At 42.7% G+C, this 20520-nt stretch overlaps 1 protein-coding gene across 1 annotated transcript; it reads right to left on the bottom strand.

Annotated features, from left to right (window-relative positions):
- Positions 1-697: 697 nt before the first annotated feature.
- Positions 698-20022, bottom strand: tmod1 (tropomodulin 1). Its single transcript, XM_084199253.1, has 11 exons — positions 19656-20022; positions 17308-17518; positions 15543-15699; positions 13127-13243; positions 10474-10563; positions 7180-7310; positions 6790-6897; positions 6376-6519; positions 5238-5382; positions 3473-3597; positions 698-2951 (listed from the first exon to the last, which is right to left on the bottom strand). Exons 2-11 carry the CDS (start codon positions 17431-17433, stop codon positions 2949-2951), a joined length of 1146 nt encoding a protein of 381 aa, XP_084055379.1. The 5' UTR covers positions 17434-17518; positions 19656-20022; the 3' UTR covers positions 698-2948.
- Between the last annotated feature and the right edge of the window lie 498 nt (positions 20023-20520).

The following is a 20520-nucleotide window of genomic DNA, read 5'->3' as shown; positions in this document are numbered from 1 at the left end:
CAACGCTATCAGGATTTGCTATTTAAAAAATAATGATTTAATCATGATTTAAAAAGCTATTACAAAATCTGTGTTGACTGGAGGGCTAGCTTTTCCATCACCCGAATAAAAAGGGAAATCTGTTGTTTTCCCACTGGACTGCCAGAAGGTTGGTCAAAGTCTGAATTTCCTAAGAACTGTTAAAAAACGAAGAGGGTAATAATGCTTGATAATTATGTTGTACTTGGTTGTGGGTTGGTTGTAAGAATGATAAGTTGGTAATCAGAATGGAATGCTATCAGCAATAAAGGACCATCATGTATGTTCTGCTTGAGAATTAATAAAACTGGTTCAAATACACAACGTTTTTTCCCCCAATGTTGTGAGAGGTATGTCTTGTTCTTTAGATAAATTAAACACATTATTTTGAGAGGGTTAGGTTATTGTACAATAAATATTGACAAAGGACGCAACTTAAAAAGTTAGTAATATTTGGGTAGTCTTAGCAGGAAATATCCAGTCAGCCACCAACCCCAACCGACCAACGCTTCTTACTTTGGCTGCAGCGGTTGGTCCCATCATGGCACAAGTCTCATTGGGGGTCTGGCTGACTGGAATTACGTAGTTCTCTCAACCTTCCCCAAGAGGGCAGTGTTATAGGTGGTTTGGTGCATACGCCAAGAATTGTAAAAACAGTAAAAATATCACAGCACACAATACTTTCAAACCTGATTTATCCATGAACAAAAGAAAACAAAAAACATACTCAATACTCAAGCAAATACTGTAGAGAAAGAACAACAGCCAGGCTAGGGCGAGGAGAACACAGTCATATTCAGCAGTAGTTCATATTGGGATGGGTTGTTGTACACCATAGTTGTCCTTTTTGACCATACAGTAATATACCGAATCAGTAGCATCATGCCCATTGAATCGGAGGGGGCACGTATCCCCCTCATCCATCCTTCATCCAATATAATATACCTAGTGTATTTTACACAGATTTTATGATAGGATATTGAATTTAGTCATCAGTGCTCCCCTCAAAAACAACTGGTGCATGACACATCTGATACCTGGTCACATAGCAACAATACCTGAAGGAGTGTTCATTAAGGAATCATCTCATAGGATCTTACAACAGGCAGGAAAAGTCGTTTGTCTTTATGCTTGGGCTTTGATAGGCTACAGAGTGATTACAGTGAATTCTTAGTTTGCACACTTTTGGGTTGCAGACACATTCAACTAACAGCATTTCTACCAGTGTAACTGAAAGGGGGGGGGGATGCTGCAACTCCCTTTACTGTGTAACTAAAGTAATAATTTAACATAATCGATCATAACTAGCCATGATGACACATCATCACATCTGCCGGGTGTAAGTACTGATTCCAAATCAGTTTCAGTCAATCCACCCTCATAGAGACAGCCACTAAGAGCTTGTCCTAGATCAGTTTGTCCACCAGTGACCAACACACTGGTGAACAAACTTCAAGTATACACTGAGTGTACAAAACATTAGGAACACCTTCGTAATATTGAGTTACACTGCCTTTTGCCTCAGAACAGCCTCAATTCATCTGGGCTTGGACTCTACAAGGTGTCGAAAGCGTTCCACAGGGATGCTGGCCAATGTTGACTCCAATACTTCCCACAGTTGTGTCAAGTTGGCTTGATGTCCTTTGGGTGGTGGACCATTCTTGATACACACGGGAAACTGTTGAGTGTGAAAACCCCAGCAGCATTGCAGTTCTTGACACACTCAAACTGGTGCGCCTGGCACCTACTACCATACCCCGTTCAATGGCACTTAAATCTTTTGTCTTGCCCATTCACCCTCTGAATGGCTCACATACACAATCCATGTCTCAATAGTCTCAAGGCTTAAAAATCCTTATTTAACCTGTCTCCTCCCCTTCATCTACACTGATTTGAAGTGGATTTAACAAGTGTTAACAATAAAGGATCATAGCTTTCACCTGGATTCACCCGGTCAGTCTATGTAGATATCGACTTCGTCACAAAACTGATCTAGAACAAACGCTTAGTAGCAAACTCTCTCTGTGTAAGGTTTGACTGAGAAGAGTTAAACTGACTAGAGATCAGTAATACTACAGTACTTTCCACCTCAAAATGTTTTTATTCTGCAACAATTCCTCTGAAGATAGCTTCTATGTACCATTATGTGCCTTTTGCTTACAGACAGTGCGAGCTGCAGACTAACAACTTATCTTATATGAACCTCACACTGAAAAACATTACGTTAAGTGGTTGCGAAATGCTGAAATACGTAATGTGGTATTAACGTCACAACTAAGTTAAGTCATTTACATTTTAGTCATTTAGCAGATGCTCTTATCCAGAGCGACTTACAAGAGCAATTAGGGTGAAGTGCCTTGCTAAAGGGCACAGACAGATTTATTTTCACCTAGTCGGCTCGGGGATTTGAACCAGCAACCTTTTGGTTACTGGCCGAACGCGCTTCACCGTTAGGCTACCTGCTGCCCATGGCCTGTGGTACAATATACATTATGGGTGTAACACCATTTCATCTTCAACCACAACAAGTTCATCTCCAGTAAACATACTAACAACAAAATAAATATTTTCTGTATAGGTGGGCTGCTTCTCTATGTCACAATTACCAGATATTATTATTACTGAAGATATCTAAACCAATATCAGTAGAAAACTGTGAAGGAAAAAAACACATGTACAATAGTAGATCAACTCCATACCACAGTAGGAACAAGAAAGCCCCTGATATTCTGAATGGAACCATTTCTGTCATGGCGGAGGGGTTCGAGGTTAGGGTTGGGGAAGCAGGGGTTGATGGGATATCTGTTGGAGGGTGTTTGGCTGAATACGGGGCGGTGCGGGGCAGTGCAGTGCTACCGCCTGGCACGGGCGGCGCTACACGCTTGTCCGACACTTGGGGAAGATGGGACCTCCTTCAAGCCTTCTCTTTCTTACTATGGTCAGACAGAGAAGAAAACAAGAGAAATTAGACTAACAATTAAAACATATCAGCACCTTCTGTGTCTTCTGTCAAATCATGTTTTATTCAAACACAACAAATACTTGACTCAAAGGAATGGCAATGAAGAAAGAATTGGAAGCAGTAAGAAAAACAGTTTGGAAGTTTGAAAGATTTGGGAAAAGATTAAGAAAAAGCAGAAAAAAAACCCTGTTCCAAAGGTTTGAAAGAGGCAGTTTAGAAGAAAATAGGTCAAAGACACTATCTTCTCCCATCTCGCTCTAACTGGAAAAAGCCCTTAAGCAAGCAGTCCCCTACAGTGAAGACCCACTTAAGAACTCAAGAGTTACTGAAGAAAGATTGCCAGATCTGCCACTGTTGGGAAGAGAAGAGATGACGAGAGATGAGGAGGAATGGAAGGCACAACGCAGGGAGCCGTGGGACTAACTCAAGGAAAAGAAGCAGGAGAAGGTTGACGAGGTTGGACGAGGAAGAGGATACAATGGCTGTCTTTACTTTCTTGGTCTTGGGCTTGGTGAGTTTTGGCTTGAACTTTTTACCAAATGCCCTCTCCAGTTCCGGCACGGACAAAGTGAGGGTAAAGGAACCGTCCGAGTGATGATCAGATCGGATTACCCGAGCTGCAACACAACAGTGGTAAACACATAAACAAACAAACATTGGCATACACACACACACACATGAGCACTATGAGTGAAGCACACACACACAGTGAGCTCACATACGTCCTCTTTCACTCACTCTAGAAGAGGAAAAATATTATGATTAAATAGACGTCAACCAAGACGAGAGTGGCTCATGCACATATTTTGCGGAAGAGTCACCGAGAAGATAGAACTGGCACCATGCTGTGTTCAAGAGAAATGTCATCGTTATGTAAAACAACACGATGACACATTGATGTTTGTGTGCAAACTAGGTCAATTATTTAATTCCAAGAGATTACCACAACATAATTTCTTTTATTTTTTACAGACTTTGTACAAGACCTGACATGTCTTTGATCATGTGTTTTGGACCCAAAATAAGTAGCCCGATGACTCACACTAAATTATTCCGCTGCTCTGTCGTTCGCTACATACTTCAGTCTGAGACTGTCATCATTGAAGTCATATGTGGTGACAAGGGGCACGAGGGGCGTTGTACTAAACAAAGTCATCATCAATTGGATCATCGATTGGATCATCTCTAGCAAATCAGATTATCAAAGCCAATTACACATTTTCAAACCGCCGCTTTATCCACGTGTGTTCTGGCTCTGGCCCAACCCATCGGTTTCTGGACCAATCAGACGGCCCCGAATGTGCTCGCATTCGGTGACGGGTCAGGGAGGTACTCAGATACAGACTCATTGTGGAGAAGATACGATCGCCCGGGAGCGTGGAGTGGCGTAGCGTTTGGCCGGAGCAAGGAGTCTGGGTAGCCAGGCAACACCACACGTCCCTGAATAGACCGATTTGAGGGTGCATCCCAAATGGCACCCTATTCCCTATATAGTGCACTACTTTTTACCAGAGCCTTACTGTATGGGTTAGTGAACTATAAATAGAATAGGGTGCCATTTGGGACGCAGCCCATGTCTCTAGTGGTGTCTCAGCTGTTGTGAGGGATCACATTGGGAAGTCTGGGAGCGTTTCACTGGAACACCACTTTAGTTCTAGTGATGTCATCTTCCAGGAAGGGATCTAAACAGCCGAGTGTTGTGATTGGCTTAGCTCCTCCCATTATTTAGATACGTAAAACAGTGATGGTGAATTAAGATGGTTTACAATAGGCTACTACTGGGTCTAGAGTTCCATCTGATGCATGCCCTGCACCTTCTCTAACAGGTTTTATTAGTTCAACGTTGTTTTGGAAAATGGAGTGAGTGGGTGGGTCGGTGATTGATTGAATGAATTAATGACCATCTCTAAGATTGTGAGTATGGATGGGAGAGAAACAGTGAGTATAAAAGAGAGATTTTAATCTCGAGTGAGGGAGTGAGTTAGTCTTTGAACCTCAATCTCAGTCTGGTTGTTAGTATTAGCGCTAACAGAACTTCCATCTCAGCCAGGTTGTTAGCATTAGCGCTAGCGCTAGCCAAACCTCCATCTCAGCCAGGTTGTTAGCATTAGCGCTAGCAGAACCTCCATCTCAGCCAGGTTGTTAGCATTAGCGCTAGCAGAACCTCCATCTCAACCAGGTTGTTAGCTTTAGCTCTAGCAGAACCTCCATCTCAGCCAGGTTGTTAGCATTAGCGTTAGCAGAACCATCATCTCACCCAGGTCGTTGTTGTTCATCATGGCGTTGGAGCCCCTCAGCCTGGGGCCCTGCTGGGTAAAGTGGTAGCCAAACTTCAACAACGTGGTGTTCTTCTCCAGCATGCTGGCTATCTCCATCTCCACCTTGTTACCTAGCGGCTGGCTCTAGAGGCAGACATGCAGGGGGAGAGGAAGGGGAGAGGGGGAATCAGACCTGGGTTCAAATAGTATTTTTTTCCTTACAAATTGAGTGTTTGATTGAGCCTGTCTGCACTGTCAGATAGGCAGCTTGAAATTAGGGGAAAAAACTGGACATAGAAGGAATCACCCAGCGGGTAAAACTGGTTGAAATGACGCCATTACAAACCAATTTACAACCAGACATTACGTCATGTAAACCAATGTAAACCAGTGAACCTAGGTGATTTCCCAATGTCCTGTTTGAAATAACTGCTTACAATAATGCCATTTCTGGTTGTAAAATGGAGTCATTTCAACCAGCTTGTCCTCTGGGTAATTTTCATCCATGATTAACCACAATGAATAAATGAAGACGACGTTGTTAGTCATGTGTATAAATATAAAACATTACGGAATCAAAGAGATTCAGCACAGATTATGTTAGGAAAAATCCTTAACTGGCAAGACATAGCCCAGTGTGGGCAAAACTGGTTGAAATGAGGTCATTTCAACAACCTGATTAACCAGATTGCAGCCAAAACTGGTTGAATCCTGGTAGTTGCAATGACCTCATTTCAACCAGTTTTGAGCACTGGGGAGGAATATGGGCTATTATGTGTTTGCACTAAGCACAAATGTCATACCACAATGAATTCATTTAATGCTATTAGCTTTTTACAATCTGACCCTGTTGAAACAGTAGACTCAAGTGTTCCTTGTGACGTCTTATTGTGACTGGTTGGACTGGGTACTGTGACAGCAAAAATAGGGTGAATCCTCACGAAACCAGGGGGGATTTTCACGGAATGTAATCAATAGAATGATCCTTTGGAGGAAGGATTGTTGACATATAAATGTATTTGACATTTGTATCTTAAAGCATCCTTGAGAAATTATTATTAGAAGTCGGAATATTTGTGATATTTTGGCCTTACCCAGGCCTCCTTTCCATTGTCTCTCAGTAGAAGTTTACTGTACCTGGTTGTCGATCTTGAGTTCCTGCAGGGTTGTGTTGGACTGCAGTGAGGCGATGAGAGCCAGGATACCCGTCCCTGTGATGAAGTTGGATTCTATGTTCAGACTCTTCAGTGTGGTGTTCACCTTCAGCATCTCTGCCAGGGCCTGAGGCACAGAGACACAGCAAATGGGGACAGTATATTTATATGGGGTATAATTAGAGCCATGTCTGCGTCTGAAATGGCTCCATATTCCCTATATATATTTTTGACCAGGCCCCAGGCTCAGGTATCAAGGCCATGGGAGGTCATTTGTTTATTGAATTTCCAGATGACTTCGAATTAAGACTAGGAGACGTGTACATTCACATTGTCTGATGTGACGGTTACAGTATGTGGGTAGGTGATTTGTTACAGACATAACAGCAATACTCACAAAGGCTACGGGATCATTACTCCTGGTTCCCACGATGCTGAAGCGTTCCACTACAGTGTTCTCTATTAGGGCGTCTGCATAAGCCTTCAGTGTCTTCACTGGAATGTTCTGGAACACAAGAGGCAATACTTCAATCAATAAAGCTACACACACACACTACTGTTTCAATCGGACTGACTACAAATGCATTTGAAAAGACTGGAGAATAACCGAAATCAAATGTTGACTCCAGAGTAGAGGTTTGCCCTGACCTCTTGAAGTCAGACTGAGAATAGTGGGGTAAATGTGTGTCTCTTATGGGGTTCCCGTGTGGCTCGGTAGGAGGACAGAATTACATCATGTCAATCAATTATACTGACTGTGCGCGTGTACATCAATGTAATGTAGCACCTTGATGTTGTTGAGGTTGACCTCCAGCAGGTCAGGGTCGTTCCTCTGCATCCTCAGCAGCGTCTCCTCCACGTCCGTAGAGTTGGGCTGCTCATCAGGAACAGGCTTATACCGAGTACACTGGATAACACCTATAGGAAAACACAGGCTTATGCCGAGTACACTGGATAACACCTATAGGAAAACACAGGCTTATGCCGAGTACACTGGATAACACCTATAGGAAAACACAGGCTTATGCCGAGTACACTGGATAACACCTATAGGAAAACACAGGCTTATACCGAGTACACTGGATAACACCTTTAGGAAAACACAGGCTTATACCGAGTACACTGGATAACACCTATAGGAAAACACAGGCTTATGCCGAGTACACTGGATAACACCTATAGGAAAACACAGGCTTATGCCGAGTACACTGGATAACACCTATAGGAAAACACAGGCTTATACCGAGTACACTGGATAACACCTTTAGGAAAACACAGGCTTATACCGAGTACACTGGATAACACCTATAGGAAAACACAGGCTTATACATAGTCCACTGGATAACACCTATAGGAAAACACAGGCTTATACCGAGTACACTGGATAACACCTATAGGAAAACACAGGCTTATACCGAGTACACTAGATAACACCTATAGGAAAACACAGGCTTATACCGAGTACACTGGATAACACCTATAGGAAAACACAGGCTTATACCGAGTACACTGGATAACACCTATAGGAAAACACAGGCTTATACCGAGTACACTGGATAACACCTATAGGAAAACACAGGCTTATACCGAGTACACTGGATAACACCTATAGGAAAACACAGGCTTATACCGAGTACACTGGATAACACCTATAGGAAAACACAGGCTTATACCGAGTACACTGGATAACACCTATAGGAAAACACAGGCTTATACCGAGTACACTGGATAACACCTATAGGAAAACACAGGCTTATACAGAGTCCACTGGATAACACCTATAGGAAAACACAGGCTTATACCGAGTCCACTGGATAACACCTGTAAGAAAACACAGGCTTATACTGAGTCCACTGGATAACACCTATAGGAAAACACAGGCTTATACAGAGTCCACTGGATAACACCTATAGGAAAACACAGGCTTATACCGAGTCCACCGGATAACACCTATACTGGATAACACCTATACTGAGTCCACTGGATAACACCTATAGGAAAACACAGGCTTATACCGAGTCCACCGGATAACACCTATACTGGATAACACCTATACTGAGTACACTGGATAACACCTATAGGAAAACACAGGCTTATACTGAGTACACTGGATAACACCTATAGGAAAACACAGGTTTATACTGAGTACACTAGATAACACCTATAGGAAAACACAGGCTTTTACTGAGTACACTGGATAACACCGGCAACAGAAAATATGTTATTAGCAATACATACAGTGCATTTGGAAAGTATTCAGACCCCTTGACTTTTTCCACATTTTGTTACGTTACAGCCTTATTCTAAAATTGATTAAATAAAAATCCTCATCAATCTACACACAATACCCCATAATGACAAAGCGAAAAAAGGTTTTTAGACATTTTTGCAAATGTATTACAAATAAAAACAGATATACCTTATTTACATAAGTATTCAGACCATTTGCTATGAGACTCGAAATTGAGCTCAGGTGCATCCTGTTTCCATTGATCATCCTTGAGATGTTTCTACCACTTGATTGGAGTCCACCTGTGGTAAATTCAATTGATTGGACATGATTTGGAAAGGCGTACACTTGTCTATATAAGGTCCCACAGTGGACAATGCATGTCAGAGCAAAAACCATGCCATGAGGTCGAAGGAATTGTCCGTAGAGCTCAGAGACAGGATTGTGTCGAGGCACAGATCTGGGGAAGGGTACCAAAAAATGTCAGGAGCATTGAAGGTCCCCAAGAACACAGTGGCCTCCATTATTCTTAAATGGAAGAAGTTTGGAACCACCAAGACTCTTCCTAGAGCTGGCCGCCTGGCAAAACTGAGCAATCGGGGGAGAAGGTCCTTGGTCAGGGAGGTGACTAAGAACCTGATAGTCACTCTGACAGAGCTCCAGAGTTCCTCTGTGGAGATGGGAGAACCTTCCAGAAGGACAACCATCTCTGCAGCACTCCACCAATCAGGCCTTTATGGTAGAGTGGCCAGACGGAAGCCACTCCTCAGTAAAAGGAACATGACAGCCTGCTTGGAGTTTACCAAAAGGCACCTAAAGGACTCTCAGACCATGAGAAACAAGATTATCTGGTCTGATGAAACCAAGATTGAACTCTTTGGCCTGAATGCCAAGCGTCTGGAAAACACCTGGCACAATCCCTACGGTGAAGCACGGTGGTGGCAGCATCATGTTGTGGGGATATTTTTCAGTGGCTGGGACTGGGAGACTAGTCAGGATCGAGGGAAAGATAAACAGAGCAAAGTACAGAGAGATCCTTGATGAAAACCTGCTCCAGAGCGCTCAGGACCTCAGACTGGGGCGAAGGTTCACCTTCCAACAGGACAACGACCCTAAGCACACAGCCAAGACAATGCACGAGTGACTTCGGGACAAGTCTCTGAATGTCCTTGAGTGGACCAGCCAGAGCCCAGACTTTAACCCGATCGAACATCTCTGGAGAGACCTGAAAATAGCTGTGCAGCGACGCTCCCCATCCAACCTGACAGAGCTTGAGAGGATCTGCAGAGAAGAATGGAAGAAACTCCCCAAATACAGGTGTGCCAAGCTTGTAGCATCATACCCAAGAAGTCTCGATGCTGTAATTGCTGCCAAAGGTGCTTCAACAAAGTACTGCGTAAAGGGTCTGAATACTTATGTAAATGTGATTTGTTTTTTATTTGATATTTGCAAAACAAATGCACTTTTGGTGTTGAAAGTTGAAAGTTAATAAATATTTGCTGCACTTAAAAGTTTGTTTGGCTAAAACAGCAAATCTTTAAATTATATTATTTAACGTCAGAAATGTTGCAACGGAGGATTGTAAAAGTCTTCAGTTGAAACAGGAACATTTTGTCCAGTTCTCTTCGGACCTTTGACGTTGGTTCCGTTCATGTTTTATTATTAACTTCCCTGAACTGCCTGAAACACGTACGCTTTGGTGCCAGTCTTAACTCAAATCCACTTGAAAAACAAAACCCTAATACGTACAATACATGAAAGGATAAACAGATGAATCATTGTTAAAACGATGCCCGAGAGCTTTGGCACTGACAGGAGGGATTGAGACACACACACACACGGGACACTTACTGTTAAGGCCTTGTTTGTTGACTATATTGCTGCTGGCCAAAGCCTCGTAGTACTGCTGGTTACTCATCAGAGTGTGCATTCCCAGAATGGCTGGAGGGAGGGAAGAGAGGAGATGGAGAGATGGACAAAAGGAGAGAGATAGAGGGGGGCAGAGGGAGAGAGAGGGGAAACAGAGAGAGAGAGATGAGGAACAGAGAGAGAGAAGGGGGGACAGAGAGAGAGAGAGAGGGGGGGGGGGATAGAGAGAGAGAGAGAGAGGGGGGGGAGAGAGAGAGAGAAAGGAGGAACAGAGAGAGAGAGATGAGGAACAGAGAGAGAGAGAGAGAGAGAGGGGAGAAGGGAGAGAGAGAGTATACATTGTGTCAAATGACGTGAACACTGAAGGATAAACACAGAAGAGTTGACGTGGGTGTGAGTGCCAATGCTCTCCTTAGTTCAGCATATGATGTTTACTTGGCTAAGACAGCAGACAGGACACCCACAAGTGGGCCTTGAGAGCTGCCTTGTTCAAACTCGCAAACATCCAAGCCAAACTATCGGCTCGCAAAACATCTCACACACAGCAATAGATAGTCATCCATGTCATAGCCAGACATACAAAAGAACAACACTTGCGTCGATGCCAGCGTTTTCAAGTCATTATTAAATACATTGTTTAAGTAGCAAGTGTCACTGTTGCAGATTTGACACAATGCAGACATTATTCTGGCTTGTGTTTCCTCTGCTTCCACAGTTACAACGGTGTCTATAAATTGACCTCACTGGAGTAACCATGCTTGACTAGTCAATATGTTTTTTTTGATTATCGCAAAGATCCCAGTTTTAGCTTTCTTTTACATTTTTAATTGTTTTATCTTTGCTTTTTTTCCCGCTCTTTTTTGCTGTACAGCGCCCTTGGGTTTTTGAAAAGCGCTTGAAATCAAATGTGTTATTATTATTATATTCCGTTTTATCTTGTGTCCAGTTTGATGGGAAAACTCAAATAAAATGTGCTTTCGAGACCACCCTAGATGACTTCGAGCACAAATTAACAAAAGCGAGTGAAAAGATAATAGTTCAGCATAAAAGCAACAAGAAAAGAGCCAGCGTATAATTTTTTATCTGTCAGTATGACAGAGAGTGTGAGAACAGTTAGTTTTCTTCGAGATAAACAACGGAGAACGAGCCGTCTAAGAGTTAGTTGGTAACTCATCATGAGGAGGCTGTGGATTAATTACAAACCATTGGAAATGTCCGGGAGGACCAAACCAAACGCTGGCAAGCAAACCACTTGACACTAACACTTAGTGAAGCGGAGAGAAATGCAGTTAAGATAATGTGCAGCTAGTGTTTGGGCCGGGACGATACCAGTATATGGTACCAGTAGTACCATGGCAAAAATGAAAACATGAAGCAGATCAATCTCTTTGGTCCTTTAAAAACCTGCTGTATGTAAAATATTGTGTGCTATAGCTTGGAAAACAAATAAATGTGACTCTGGATGACAACATAATGATGTTTGTTTCCAACATTAGGGCTGTTTTCCTAAAGAAGTTCAATTTACTTCGTGTTTTTTGTTTCCTTGCCACGATACTAACGAGTACTGGAATTGTCCCGGCCCTAGCTAGTGTGTGGGCTGGCAAATACCGCGGCTGCTTGTCATAAGGCCCAGAGAGAGGACAACCAGGGTGTCCAACAGCAGTGAGGAGCAGTAATGGTGGTGATGACCATGGCAGGATATGGGGGAACAGGGAGAAGGAGATGAAGGGTGGGGTCACTAGACGAGACAGAGGAGAGTTAGAGAGGAAAGGTGGAGGTTACTGATGGAGGAAAGGAGGAAGTTACTGATGGAGGAGTAAAAAGTGAAGTTGATTTAGTGTCAGTGATCGTTCTAAAGTGACTGTTTAGTTAGCATGAATTTAAACGTATTCGCTGAAGGTGAATAGACTGAAAATAAAAGAGGAACGGTGATAGCAGAAAAGATGGCAAAAAAGGGATCTGTTTCCATCTGTCTGTAAATGTATTAGGGGTGTAACGATTCGTTTTAACAACGATTCGATTTGTATCACGATTCGTGGTTGTCGATACGATTCAAGGACGATATTGGTTCATTTAGAACGATACGATCTGAAACGATTCAGTGACTTGAAATCGATTCAGTAACCTTTTAGCCAAAAATTCAACCAGTGTGACTGAAATAAATACCTGGATACTGGACAGTGCAGGTGAAGTTTCCTAGATTCCTGTTTCTTGTAAGGACCGCAATGGTGGCTTGATAATTTCTCGCTCGTCGGCTTCTCCTCTGTCGTCCGCCATGCTATGTTTTGTTGTCTTTGCGCCTTTGCGCTGCTGCTGGCGCGGGGCGATGACGTCACGGATAGGCAGACTGAATCGAGTAATGTTTAAAGCCTTTATCATTAAAAGTGCTAAGAAAAAACATCCATATAAAGTCTGACGTGCTTAAATCCAATGGGTTATTTCCTAGTATCGATACAATCGATTTATTACATTTTAAAACGATGTTAGATTGATATATGTTGTCCAAAAGGCCAACTCGCCGAGCACAGATCGATGTAGTTGGATCATAGGAATATAAATCGATACATCGATGTAGTAGATGGATCGTTACACCCCTAAAATGTATGTGTGTACATGCAGGTGCATGTCTTTCTACCGGCAATGTCGCAGATCTCAGCATCGCTGGCGTTGGCCAGTGCTTCCTCCAGCTCTGGCTCCAGAGTCACATTCTCCATGATGGGGTCCACCACTTTCTTAGGTATAAAGACTTTACCTGGAAGATAGTGGACAATCATTACTACAGTACATTACACTATATATATTCATCTCCACCTGGCACAGCCAGAAGAGGACTGGCCACCCCTCGGAGCCTGGTTCCTCTCTAGGTTTCTTCCTAGTTCCTGCCTTTCTAGGGAGTTTTTATGCTTCTGCCTCTGCATTGCTTGCTCTTTGGGGTTTTAGGCTGGGTTTCTGTAAAGCACTTTGTGACATCTGCTGATGTAAAAAATGGCTTTATAAAATACATTTGATTGTTTGAATTTGATATACTTATTAATACTACTATTCTTACTACTACCATCCCACTACTATACATGCTCGTATCTAACTGCATTTTTAAATTGGTAATTTGACTCCAGGAAAGCAGAAACATCAATGCCTCGATCCTAAAATAGACTGATCATTACCCAATCACCAGTAGCCAACTACCATTATACAGTGAACATGATCATACATTCTGTGAGGAAAACGTCCATTTTGTTTTCCATCTAAGTTACACCGACTGATAATGGAGAAATACAAGGCTGATATGCAATATCACAATATGTCATGGTGCGCTTCTCATATTGTCACTCAGAGTGAGCTCTAAAAAGCCAGGCAGCCTGTTGGGACAGATGGGGCGAAGACCTTCTTGTGTTATACCCAGAAATGTCTGGCATGTAGTGCCACACGTCATGCTGCCCCGGCCAAGCCTCAAAACACCGGAACAGGTTTATGTGAATGAACACTAGGGGGAGGAAGGCTGCAGTGACAGGCTGTGCCCTTCTCCCAAAGTCTGCAGACTGTGCACTTGTCTTGCACACTCCCTGTCGTGGATCTAAAAGTAATCATTAGCTGGAGGGAGTAAATCCATAATGGGAAGTATGCAAGTGCAGACTTTGGGAAAAGATAATTGGGACGTAGCCACAGTCTACCGTTAGATCAGGGGCCATATGTATCGTGAATCTCAGATTAGTGCTGATCTAGGATCAGGTTCCTCCCTGTCCATGTAATCATATTCATTTGGATCTAAAAGGCTAAACTGATCCTAGATCAGCACTCCTATTCTGAGACTCTTTATGAATACATGCCCAGAGGTCTGAGGTCTTATTCATATCAGTCACAGGTCCAGGATCAGCTACAGCAGCGTCCGTCCTGCTGGCCTTGACTCTAGCCTGGATTATCTGTTCTGGGGTCTGTGGAAACAATGGAACCAATGGAGCCGTTCCAACTTCCAGCTGGAAAGTCACCTCACCTTCAAGCTAGCTGCTGGGTGCCAGGATGTAGCAGGATGTTCGTCTCTGTGGTTGGTCAGTACTTGTCACCTATCAGGCTTGGCTGAGACACAGTGCTTGCTTGAGTGTTTGAGATCGGCTACATTGCAGTCGGACTGCACAGAATCAGTGATCTACAAATCATCTTGCATCCCAAATAATACTTCTTATGTGATCAAGATTAGGGTTTCCGGACCTTACCTCGCTAAAGCGGATCCCCCCAGACTGTACACTGAGAGACAGGCTGATACCCAGCAGGCTACATCTACACCTGAGTGGATCTGGGATGAGTCAGCTGGCACCAGGCCCTGATTTCTACCTGGATATGTCCAGATATAAGGAAGGACGAACTAGAGGACTCAGTTGTGGCAGGCCCAGTTTCCCAGAACCAGACTGTCTGAGGTAGGTAGGTAGGCAGTTTCGTAGCTCGATATGTCCAGATATATGCAAGAACAGATGAACCAGCATACAAACTGGGTTGCGACTGGGTCCAGTTTCCTGGAACTAGATGTTGTCTGAGACCACTGATTGGTCCTGATGGATGTAGGACATTAGGCCTTTATTTACATGGCTGTAATGTTCTGAAAATATTAGTATCTTGGCCTGCTGACAGTAGGGTTCACCTCACAAGGTTATTATCACTGCTTGTATGTCCCTGGCCACGGTCCATGTTGGCCTCAAGCCACTTCCCCTAGCCAAGCTAGCTCCTATCCCTTCTGTGTTCATAGATCTGACAGGATTACATGTCAACAATAGGGGGATGGCTTCACCCCACAAATGGAGATTATGCCATATTGGTTACACCTATCTGGAGTATGAACCAAAATGGAACTGGGCCCCTACCACACTTCTCAATGAGTAAGCATGACATTTCAGATAACTTCCTTGACTGAATTGAAATAGAATTGACCCCAACCCTGGTTGGGGGTCGGCACAGCGCTATGGCAGTGCTCAGATCAGATCTAACTGGGTCCGTCTCTTCTCTCCAGTGAAGCACAGGCCTATAGTGGTATTCTATCCTGCTGGGGCCTGCGGTCATACCTCTCTTCTCTCCAGTGAACGGAACCAGGTCCTCCTTGTCAGGGTGTTCCTTGGCCTGCTTCTCCAGGTGGGCTACCAGGTTCTCTCTCTGGAAGGTTCCGGTCGGAGCCTTCTTGGTCTGATCCTTCTGCCTCATCCCGGCCGGCAACAGGGCATTCTAAAGACAGGAAGGATTTATCATTGGCCGATAACGCTAACAATAGGTTGCACTTATTCTAGGTACGAGGGTATTCTAACCACAGGGAAGGATTGTCATTGGCCAATAATGATAGCAATGGGTGGGATTGCACTTGTTTATACTACATTTTCACCCACTCTCGAAATATTAAACATTGAGATAGTAACACACTTCCTAGTGTGACGTATAGCTGAACGCAACAGTGAAAGGACACACACACACACACAAACTGTGTTAAAATAACACTAACAGAAATAACAAAGGCAGTTCCCAGACCCAGATAGCTATTCTTAGACCGCAGCATGCCAAACCAGGTCCATATTATAGCGATAGACTAAAATCTTATCTTAGCTTTCAGCACCTACAGTGCACTGACCACTTAAAGACATAGTATTTATACCTGACATATCAGTTTGACTCTTTAACATGGCTCTGTGGAAGATCAGGATGATATTGTCAAGGAAAGACGGAGTAGCACCACTAGATGCACACACACACACACACACACACACACACACACACTCCCCCAGTCATCTAAGCCTGGGATGGCTCTCCTGGTATTGTAGGCGTCCAGACTTTATATGAGCTGTCGGCCATTCATCATAACCCTATTACAGCTTCTGCCAACACCTCTACAGATGAACTGCTTATGGATACAGATGAGGTCAAGCACCGCCGCATTATACAGTATCATAAATATATGATAGGCCTATAACTTAACATATATTATATTAGAAATAACAGATGAGGTCTACACTCTGAGAAATTGCTGTTTTTCTCGACCTTCACTGGGAAGTTGGTTTTGGAAGATGGTTTCGGAAGTTGGTTTGGAAGTTGGTTTGAGGATCCTTGTATTCTTTAGACCTACTTGAATTTAATATACAGTGATATGATATATAGGCTAATATATGATATGAACGTGATATGATAGGTTAATATGTTCATGCTCTATAAGAATGTCAAAGGTTTCAAAATTAACATGAAATCTGAAATCAATCTGACAGACTTAGGCTACGTCATCATCCAACAACGCTTCCAGCTAAGATCTAGTCATGACTACGTTGGTTTGAGTATCCTTTGTCAGTCTTAGTCTGTGGGAGAATCTCAATAGCATATTCCTCACGTCCTCGCTCCTCGCCTCCTTCTTAAAACCCATTGGATGAGAAAGCCATTGGTCCCGCCCCTCTGACCTTTTCCTCCAATGGGTTTTGAGAAGGAGGCGAGGAGAGAGGACGCAATTGAGATTCTCCCCATGTCTCAAATGGCACCCTAATGCCTATATAGTGTGCTACTTTTAACCAGGGCTCTGGTACACCTGTAAACTTTAATATCTGAGCGTTATACCATGATCTACTGCATAGAGGTTTGTATGTTTGGTTTAAGGATCCTTTTATAGTCCTAGACTTTTTAACGTGATAGCGTGATTTAATGCACTGTTCTGTTCCCGAACCTTCTCTCATCTATGTTGAGCTTGTAAAAAGATAAACGTTTTAGACTCGCGTCAGGATCGAACTCCTAGCTCCAGATAACCATGTATGCATAACCACACACACACACCCCCCAAGACGATCAGAGTTTTAGACTTACGTCAGGATCTAACTCCTCCAGCTCATCCTCCAGCCTCTGTAGCTCTTCCTCTGAGAGTTTCTTCAGCAGTTCATCTTCATCCACGTCCCTGTAGTTCACTACTTCCTTCTTGTAGGAGGTGTACATGGCGGCGCGATTGAATCCCAACAACTCCCCAAAAAACGAAAATAAAAAGGCAACTAAGTGCCCAGCAATGTTTTCAAAAGGAAGTCTGCAAGAATGTGGACGACAAAATCAAACGAGACAAGGTTTAGTCAATATGGTTTGATTGGTCAACCAGCTGGATCCTACGTTAGACCTACTTTACATCCAGTTAGACCTACTAGCTGAGTCATAAGATGTAGACCTACCAGCAAAATCCAAACACCACATCTATCCAAGAAATTAGAGATTAGAGACTATTGGTAAACACCAATAACGTGATGTGTTGGATAAACACCGAAAAGTGAGTCCTTGACTCACAGAAACTAACTTGTGTTGCTTAACGGTCTGGAATGTCCAGAGATGTTTGTGCCTGGTGAAAAAAATGCATTAAGAATGCTGTTTGCAGGTCCAACAACACTTCAGCCAAATACCTTAAGGCTTTTTTTCCCAAATGCTGGGTGGGGTCGGGACCTATTAGTGGATTGTGTCCCAAGCCCAGAGCATGGCTAGAAACATCCCTTACCCTTCAATGTTTGCAGATCTGTAAGGTTTAATCTATATAGTGGAAGCTTCATCACTACATTGCTTAGGCCTATACCTACCCAGACAATTCAGATCTGCAAACATCAGAGGGTTAGGGCCAAGGGGAAGGGAGCAAATTGTGACCGGCTTGATGGGTCACGTAAAAACGCTACAATCTTCATGTGGGTCAAAATAAACATTTGGGAACAACTGCCATTGTACTTAACTTTCGACAGCACTGTCTACTTGGCTTTGCAACAACAACAACAACTAACTTTAGGCGGGAATCATGACATGTGTCATGACCCAAAAACATCTTGGAACCACTGCGTTAAGGAGATTGGCCTACAGTACTTTTCTTTCAACAGGGGTGTATTCTTTATGTCTTGCAACGGAAACAGTATACAGTTTAAGAAGCAAACAGAGCAAACGGAACAAAACGGGGAAGGACCTACCTGAATTTGTCCAATAGAAACTCGTTTTCATTGCAAAACGATTTCCATTTGGAGTAAACTGTTTCTGTTGCAAAACGTTTCGCAACAGAATCGGCGTAATGAATACACCCCAGTACTATATCTGTTGCTTGGCTTCACAACTAAACTAGCATCCTGCTGGTCAGAGAGGAGTTTAACGTTTGTGGGTCGAACTGCAGCGTAAAGGCTGGCCTGCCTCCTAAACCCCGATGGGGGACAGCTGATAAAAACAGCTCCCCTGTCACTCCCAGTCATCTGGGAAACAGGAACATATTTATAGAGAGGCCTGGTTTCTGCTGTAACAATGTTGTAACAATGCATGATTATGAACATAATGACGGTGTCTCGTAGTTTCCTAGCTCAAGGTTATCGTACTACATTACATTTAAGTCATTTAGCAGAGGTTCTTATCCAAAGCGACTTAATTAGAGCATTCATCTTAAGGTAGCTAGGTAAGACAACCACATACTATAAGTACTACTTACTTAGTACTTACTTACACATACAGCACAAATTGTAAGACATTAGGCTAATACAAGTGACATTCAAGAGCTGAACACTTGTTGCTGATCTAGGCCTAAAACCAAAATCTGTCGGAAAATGCCTAAATCGACAATCTTTTCACAATGTTCTCCAACGTTTCCATTTGATCCAATATAATAACATTTGTTATGTTAACTGCAAACAATGTTATACTATATTAGGAAAGACAAAAGTGGAGTGGGGAGATAAGTTAATGTTTAGAATGCTTGTAATTGTCCCTATCAATTTCTGGAGTTGATATAAAGCAGGCCAGGCAGCAAGATCATGTGAAAGGTTGTTGTTGTTATTGGGTAGCAGGCTTGCAATATTTTAGTATTATTTTAAAAAAATGTACACTTCGATTGTACTTTAAAAGCCATAGATCAACAAGATATAGGTCAGGAATTTATACAGGCAGACATATGTCTGTCATTCATAGACAGATTCGATGACAGTTGAAAATGCAAAGAATGCATAACTTCGCATTATAAATACAAAAAGTAAAACAATACTTTTCAGTCTTTTCCACACTTCGAGTGAACGCCGGTAACTTTGAAGCTTCAGTTAGGGTCTGGTCTCGGTTAAATCATGGGATATGGCAAAAGTTATTTATATGCGAAATAGTGAGTTTTAATATTTGTTAAGGACTAGTCCGCTAGAACAAGCACTTATTTCATATGCACGTACCTCCTCCACAGCTTATCCAGGGCTATTTATAGCGAACGGGTCCCGCTTTGTGACAGCTGAATACTTTGACCAGATATGGATTCTTTTCGGGGCAGTCGAGTCACACTAAAGGGTCGCTTCATACAAAGAAAGTAAAGTCCGGCGCAACCAATGGAGGAAAAAAAAGTTGGGAATCCGCACGGATATCCTCAAATGACCACCGCCGAGTTGAAATCCTTAACTTTGATTTCAACTTGTCTTTCAGTGGTTTGCGTACTGTAGTACAACACTCCCACGAAGGCAAAGTAAACTCTCCGACCGCTACTCCTCCTCACCCGGCGCTGCCAGTCATGTGATGTCACACTTGTTCTCCCGGCAATACATGCCCCATGAAATGATACACGCGCCCTTTACATTACCAGTAGAGTAGACATTACCGGTAAATTAGAATAACAGCAAAAGCAATTGTGCGTTTTCATCGTAAAGAATGAAAACCTTTGTCTTTGAATACCATTTCGTATATTGTTTTAATTTGTTTTTAATTTTACGAAATGCATAACAACATTCTCCTTTCATATTCCACTCACGGTCTAAACAGCTTAGTAGTTATACATTGTAATATCATTCATTACTAATAACAACAAAGTAGTGCTTTTTAATGAACAATTTATTCAGTCTACATTCATCCATTTGAGCCATTTCCTTCAAAAGTAAAGTTAGTACTGTGAGATGTCACACACACAAAAAAAAAAAAGTGTCAAAGTCAAATCAATTTCAAGCATTTCAAAAGTCAAGGTATTGAAAAACTAATTAAATACAGTTGACTTAAATTATTTAAAAGTTTAAATGTATTTAAGTAAAAGACAAATAAACAAATCACAAGTTA

The sequence above is a fragment of the Coregonus lavaretus genome (assembly GCF_964263955.1).
Source record: "Coregonus lavaretus genome assembly, contig: HAP1_SCAFFOLD_999, whole genome shotgun sequence".
NCBI lineage: Eukaryota > Metazoa > Chordata > Actinopteri > Salmoniformes > Salmonidae > Coregonus > Coregonus lavaretus.
Note: the sequence above shows the minus strand (reverse complement) of the source record. Positions and strands in the feature narration are given on the sequence as shown.